Source organism: Patiria miniata, unplaced genomic scaffold, assembly GCF_015706575.1.
Source record: "Patiria miniata isolate m_02_andy unplaced genomic scaffold, ASM1570657v1 HiC_scaffold_19, whole genome shotgun sequence".
NCBI classification, from domain to species: Eukaryota; Metazoa; Echinodermata; class Asteroidea; order Valvatida; family Asterinidae; genus Patiria; species Patiria miniata.
The window spans coordinates 8,207,060-8,214,459 of NW_024037057.1; the positions used below are offsets into that span (position 1 = coordinate 8,207,060).

General features: G+C 39.5%; 1 protein-coding gene across 1 annotated transcript; it reads left to right on the plus strand.

Annotated features, from left to right (window-relative positions):
- Positions 1-2,013: 2,013 nt before the first annotated feature.
- Positions 2,014-6,035, plus strand: LOC119726081. The gene is made up of 5 exons (XM_038197696.1): positions 2,014-2,221; positions 2,795-2,981; positions 3,873-4,041; positions 4,763-4,845; positions 5,578-6,035. Exons 1-5 carry the CDS (start codon positions 2,135-2,137, stop codon positions 5,634-5,636), a joined length of 585 nt encoding a protein of 194 aa, XP_038053624.1. The 5' UTR covers positions 2,014-2,134; the 3' UTR covers positions 5,637-6,035.
- The last annotated feature ends 1,365 nt before the right edge of the window (positions 6,036-7,400 follow it).

Consider the following 7,400-nt stretch of genomic DNA (forward strand, 5'->3'; position numbering starts at 1 on the left):
ACAAATGGCATTGGAATGTGTTCTGGGGTCCCTTAGGCATCTTTCCTGCAAGTTTGAAGCAATTTTATTTTTTGGGCGAAATTTAAAAAAAAAGCAAGGGGTTAGCCTTACAGTTTTAATCAAATTTGGCCAAAAATTTATTTTTCTCCAAACTATATAGAAACTCCTTTGAAAAGTCCATCGGTTTACAAATTGCATTGGAATGTGTTCCAGGGTCCATTAGGCATCTTTCCTGCAAGTTTGAAGCAATTTTTTTTTTGGACAAATTTCAAAAAAAATGCAAGGGGTTAGCCTTACATTTTTAATCAAATTTGGCCAAAAATTAACTTTTCTCCAAACAAAACAGGAATTCCTTTGAAAAGTCCATCTGTCCACAAATCGCATTGGAATGTGTTCCAGGGTCCATAAGGCATCTTTCCTGCAAGTTTGAAGCAACTTTATTTTTTGGACAAAATTGTAAAAAAAAAAGCAAGGAATTTGCCCAAAAATGTACTTTTCTCCAAACAATACAGAAACTCCTTTGAAAAGTCCATCTGTTCACAAACGGCATTGGAATGTGTTCTGGGGTCCCTTAGGCATCTTTTTTGCAAGTTTGAAGCAATTTAATTTTTTAGGCAAAGTTCAAAAAATTACAAGGGGTTAGCCTTAGATTTTTAATCAAATTTGGCCAAAAATGTACTTTTCTCCAAACAATACAGAAACTCCTTTGAAAAGTCAATGGCATTGGAATGTGTTCTGGGGTCCCTTAGGCATCTTTTTTGCAAGTTTGAAGCAATTTAATTTATTAGGCAAAGTTCAAAAAAATACAAGGGGTTAGCCTTAGATTTTTAATCAAATTTGGCCAAAAATTTACTTTTCTCCAAACAATACAGAAATTCCTTTGAAAAGTCCATCTGTTCACAAATGGCATTGGAATGTGTTCTGGGGTCCCTTAGGCATCTTTCCTGCAAGTTTGAAGCAATTTTATTTTTTGGGCGAAATTTAAAAAAAAAGCAAGGGGTTAGCCTTACAGTTTTAATCAAATTTGGACAAAAATTAACTTTTCTTCAAACAATACAGGAATTCCTTTGAAAAGTCCATCTGTCCACAATCGGCATTGAAATGTGTTCTGGGGTCCCTTGGGCATCTTTTCTGCAAGTTGGAAGCAATTGGGGGTTTTTTTGCCCCCCAAAAAAAAATTGCAAGGGGTTAGCCTGACATTTTTAATCAAATTTGGTCAAAAATTGCTTTTCTCCTAAAAATACGGAAATTCATTCGAAATGTCCATTTGTCCACACAAATTTGTAAAAAAAAAAATCAAGGTGCAATCCTTTCATTTTTTACGAATTTGGCCAAATATTTACTTGTTTTTTCCCTAAAACGCTTACACTTCTCTGCGTGCAAGAGGATCATTAATCGGTATGCAGACATCCCAGATTTTGAAATAATGACGCTGATGTATGTATTTTGTGCATTTCTGTTCTTGATCGGTGAGTGTTTTATCACAAAAACCGACTGTCGTTATATGTTGAGATTGCTTCAGCAAATAATGGAAAGAAGTTAATTAAAAAAATCACTGATAACATTTTGATAATATTAAGACCATATTCCTTAATCATCAATCAATAGTTTGCCATGGCAACGCCCATCTGCCGTGATTCTTCATAAAGGAGATATCGATTTCGTGGAAATTGTGTCGACATCTGTAAGTGAACGTGAATATTGACTTTTTGCCGTGCCGTCAAAAGCCCGCCTCCGGTCCGAGTTTGCACAAATGGAATCACAAAAATCACAGGTGTACGTTGTTCAGGGTTCTACTCAACAATGCTCGGCGTAAAAAAATGTCTCAGTTGTTCATATACTAGGGTCGGCCAGAAAGTTTTGCTGCATTGTTCCCGGGATGCGCAACATTTCTTAGCTCGTCCCCGTATGCCATTCGTCATTTAAATTGCGCACTCGACGGAGAGTATTCGTTCTGATATAGACACGTCAGCTTAGCCGATGTGAAAAAGAACAGCCGTCCATTATAACATTAGCTCCCGTCTTAACGACCACTAGAACCTCACTGTTTAGTCAATCCAAGTATAACTTTCCGTCGACCGAAACTGTTTAGTGTTCTTGTGTCTAGCATCGAGGATTTTCCCACCTAAACGAAATGAAGGCAATCGCTTTGGTGATCGTCTGCCTGTTGGCAGTGGCGAGGTCGATCCACGTGGAGGATCTGCATGTCTCATTTTGTGACGTAAGTTTGGTGGCAGGCAGTGAGTTATTTCAAAAAACTGTTGCTCAAGAAATTGTTGATTTTGCTGGTTACCTTGATTTGGTGAGAAGATTACGGGGCGACGCAAGGCTTTAGCAATAGTCTGTAGTAGGCCGGGGTCGACAGAACGAATTTGATTAAGTAAGTTGATGCTTTTTCAGAAATTCAGAAGGTGGCATTCCATATGATTAAACAGTTAGGGTATAAAACTCTAGGCAAGTTTCAAGAGAACACATTGGAAACATTTCTGTGGGAGAAGGGTTAAAAAGGTCGTTCTGGAAAGAAAAAGTTAAGGTTACGCAATCCGCGTTCAGTTCCTTAGAATATCGAAACGTCGTGTTTTAATATATTCCGTTTTTGGATGAGGCTAAACAATCATTCCTGGACGAAGGTACAAAGTGCCAGGCTAAAAGATATCAAATAATCATCAATAGCTCCGATAGCTCAGTAGGTGGCACGCCAGTCTAGCTTTCCTCGGGTTGCTGTTTAAAATATTGCTACAGTCATCTTTGTTCGACCTCAATAGTATTTTGATTCTCTTTTTGTGTGCTTCAGACGGAGCAGTGCACATGCACACCGGCTCAGACTTTTGGCTTATTCTCGGCCGTGTACATGGACGACTTGGGCTGTTACTGCTCGTGCGGCTCCTCAAAAGACGAATCGTGCTCTAAAGATGGTGACTGCATCCAAGGACTACATTGTGCTGCTGGCGAGGAGAAAGGTGGTCATGGGCGATGTGAAGGTACGACTGTTCCTCCTAGGAGGAGACAAATAATACTGCAAATGCAGCTTAGTAGAAGCATAGCTAGTTGTCACTGGCCCCTCACCAACGTATATTTATAAACACTGTATATACTCAGTGTAGTCCCGATTTAATTAAATAAAAGATACCTTTTTGAGACTTTGATAACAGAGCTCGTATCAGGAGCTTGAGACACCATCACGGTGTCTTTGTCAACTGGTGTTGTTGAGGCCCTCACGATACGAGTTCTGTAATTAAAGTCTCAAAAAGGTATCTTTTATTTAATTGATATAATAATGGGACAGAGAACGAACTTTCATGCTCGATAGTCCCGATTTGATTGTGAGAAAAAAAGTCATAAACTACTCGAGTGGGACTCGAACCTCGACCTCATGCTAACTATAGTGCAGACGTCTGCCCACTAGACCACCAAACTTGCCGGGTTCGACAGGCTGGTTCGATGCAAATTCCATCTATGAACTATCGTTACTTTTTCGAATCGTTAACCACTTTGTTAATAAATTATAAATATAGGCCTAATGTATTATTCGCATAGCCATAACATAATTCTTTGACAATAAACTCAACGTGGGACTGTATTCTTGCGACATCGGACTCATTTTTGTTAAAGAGTCGGGGCCAGTTTCATGGAGTAGATAAACAGGAGAACATTGTGTATAAACTTTTTACTTCTCCGAAAAAAAAGAAAAAAACGCTGAACAACTCACAGTTAACATTAACGATGGTAACATGATTAACATTGACTTTTGTCACCTGTTCAAACTGTTGTACAATTAATATAGTGTTAATTTCTGCCATTTCTACGTCATCTTATCCGGAAAAGACTCCTTAAAAAAAGTTTTCCGGTCTTTTTTTTTCTCTCTGCCACAGATGCTTGTAAGAAGCCTGGTTTCTCCTGCGGCAAGTTCGAAAAGTGCAGCGCGGAGAGCGGAGAACCGGTGTGCAAGTGCAAGATGTACGAGTGCAGCGACCTCAAGATTGGCATGGGAATCTGCGCCGACGATCCTGTGCAAAATAAGAAGGTCACCTTCCTGAATGAGTAAGTCTTGTTGACCAGTGGCTGCGTCCATGCATTTACCTGGCTACGGCTGGCAATGGACCGATCCAGTAAGCTCCTCCCAGTGCGCACGTGAGCAAACTGACACGTGCTCCTCTCCAATGACTGCATTTTCCTTCCGCGCGCACCATACGCGCGTGAACGCATGTTGGACTTTAGCGCACGCACGTCGGATATAAATCTCGGCTGTGATTGGTCAGAACACCATGGGGCGGTGCTTACTGGATCAGTCCATTACACGCGCCTATGGAAGTTGCGGAAGCCACTCCCTATAGACTTGTGTGGTAACTGCCGGCCGTAGTCAGTATTTATTTTACTAGTCAAGCAATGCAGACTATTGTCTGTTAAAGGCTTGGTTGACATTTTGATGTGATGCTCGCTGTGGCGGTATGATATTTACAACTAGAAAGGCACGGGCGTCATTCGGGAGCGAGGCTGTGTGTTGGGTTAATTTATTTGTTTGTTTGTTTATTTGTTTGTTTAGTTTGTTTTCTGTTTCTTCTTTTTCTTGTTTAACAAAACCGTTCAGTCTGTAAAATCATGTGCCTAGCAGCAACAATCTGTCATTTGGAGTAACACTTATTATCAAATCGTGTCCGGTCCCTTTTACCTTGAACTGTAAACCATTTCCATTTCTGTTTTTTTTTTATTTTGGTAATATTGTCATGTTTAAATCGGATTTATTTATGTGATTATGTTGCAGCTGTCAATACGTCAACGTCAACTGTGAGCGTTTGAAGGCGAATCAAAAGAAGCTGACGAAACTGCCCATAAGCGACTGCGCAGGTAAACGCATGCTTTGATAAATCACTAGGATAAGCCCAATCACTTGGTGGCAGCAAACTTATTCTGCTGCGTCAGCCATCTTTGATTTGTGTGCGTGTGTGTTGACAAGGACTTCTGCATGTGCCCGACTGACGAATCGCTAGGAATAACCATAGATTTTCCTTATACTGTATGGAATAACTATGGCCAAAGCCCGAAACGGACAATTTTGACATACACTATATGTATAATCGATGACTTTTTGAGCCTACTGTTGCGTACGTTCATTTACAAATGACGACATTGTGTCGTCACAAGTGTGTTTTCACTCGCTTCGGTTGTAATCGCTCCGCATGAATTACTATTTATTCCAATTAAAACGGTTTATAACGAACATGAATCTTCACTCCTGAAAGAATAGTGCACTCCACTATGGGACAAAATCGCGTAACACGAACACGGATACGACAAAGTTTCAGTTAGGACAAACATCATATTTTGTTCACTCATTTTCAGGCGTTCCCACAGGATGCATGTTCACACTTAGTCGATTTGCATTTTGTACTTTAATATATGTTTACTTTTTCCAGAGTTAAGGCACTCTCCTGAAGACGGTCAGAGCATACTGACCGGAACGTCGAGTTTATATCTCTGGTTCTTTTCAGAACCGTTCTCTTAGTTTGAGAAATTATTTCCACGTGGTGTTTTTGCAAACCTTTTATTCACTTATGTTCACTTCTTTTCTTTGCACAGAACCAAATCCGATTTTCGAACCTGGTCTCAACGCCTTCCAGTTCGAGAAGAGGTATTAGATGCCAGCCACATCGGGCGATGATCCCTTGGGGTTCCATGGTTTGAGCCTATACCGGGGACTAAGAAACGCAACCAAACTATTTAATTAAACATCAAACCTTTTGTGAATTAGCTCTAAATCAGTGTAAAAGAAGACTTAAGATTTATTATTATTATTTTTATTTATTCGGTCAACAAATGAACAAAAGTACAATGACAAAGCAAAGATATATCAAAAAGTAAACAAAATTGGAAATTGAAAAAGTATGACCAGACAAGACTGAAGGATGCGAGAAGGAATGAGTCGAGGGGGGAGGGAAGGGAGGGTGGACAGTTTGACAGGGGAGAGGAGATAGAGGGACAGAAAACAAGGACAATATAACATTCCAAACCGGCCAGGGTCAACAAAAGTGTACTTAAACACTGTAGCCCTAAGGCCTGCCTACCCATTTGAAGGTTTGCATGGTGGAAAGATACTAAGACAAGATGAGTTTGCGGTAGAAACATGTGAATAAATCTCTTTTGTGAGTATGTGTGGTTCTGAAAAGAACCGGAGGGACTCAACGTTACGAACAGTATGCTCTGCCCGCCGTCAATTTCTCCTGACGACGGGCAGAGCATACTGTTCTAAACGTTGAGTCCCTCCGGTTCTTTTCAGAACCACACATACTCAGAAAAGAGATTTATTCACATGGTGCTACCGCAAAAGAAGAATTGATGATGTGGTCGGTATCATTACAATCGTTCTGTTATTTTTGTGCAAATCGTTTGATAATTATAATTTCTTTTATGAGCATCATTACTATATTCCAATCTTTGTTATTGTTTTTTGTTTTGTTTTTTTTTTGATTGCCTTTTTGCCTATATTTTTGTATTGGTAATTATTTTGTTTATTTCTCGTCTAAGTATTTTGAGTTGTTATTTCGAATTGTTAAGAGCGGGCAACCTGGCTGAGATTTTTGTTAGATATAACTGTCATTCAGTCACTTTTTTTTCAGAATTAGAGGAATCATTCCAGTAATTGACCCTATATCGTTTGCAAGTTAGCCACGCCCCTTAGACAACCCTATGGAATTTTTGTACACTAAATTTTGTTTGTCTCAGATTTTGAGCGTTCCGCGTCTATTTGTATATCATGTAGTTGGACAATATATCACAAGCTGCCTTGACGCAATTCTAACGCGATAGGTTAATTACTTTTTAAGTTTCGCGGATAGAATCGCGTCAACGCAGCTTGTGAAATATTGTCCAATTACATGATAGACAAATGGACGCAGAAGGCGCAAAATCTGAGACAAACGAAACTTAACGTACACAACAACATAGGGTTGTCTAAGGGGCGTGGCTAACTCGCAAATAGCGATAGGTCAATTGTAGTACCATTGTGCCTTTAATGTGGGATTTGTGTTCGACATGATTTACTATTATAAAAAAAAGTACAAGTTCAAATGAATGGAACTAAGTTGTTTGGAATTATCAAGATTGAAATAAAAATCATGGTCTTCAAATCGAGACACACGATAGATTTCTCCTTAATACGTGATCTTTGTCACCCGACACCAAAATGATATCTTCAGGAGACACTTTCTAGAGAGACATTAGCATTAGATTGAATGTCTCCCTACTGTTTTAACTACCATTTCTAGAATGAAATTTACTGTCGCAAGCTGCTCAAATTTTCGTCAGGTTGAAAGTAGTATAACTGAAACATTTTGGTCAGGTTAAGTTTTTATAATGAGTTATGGGAGGCTGTTTGTTTGTGCCCGAGTGGGGGCGGCATTTAG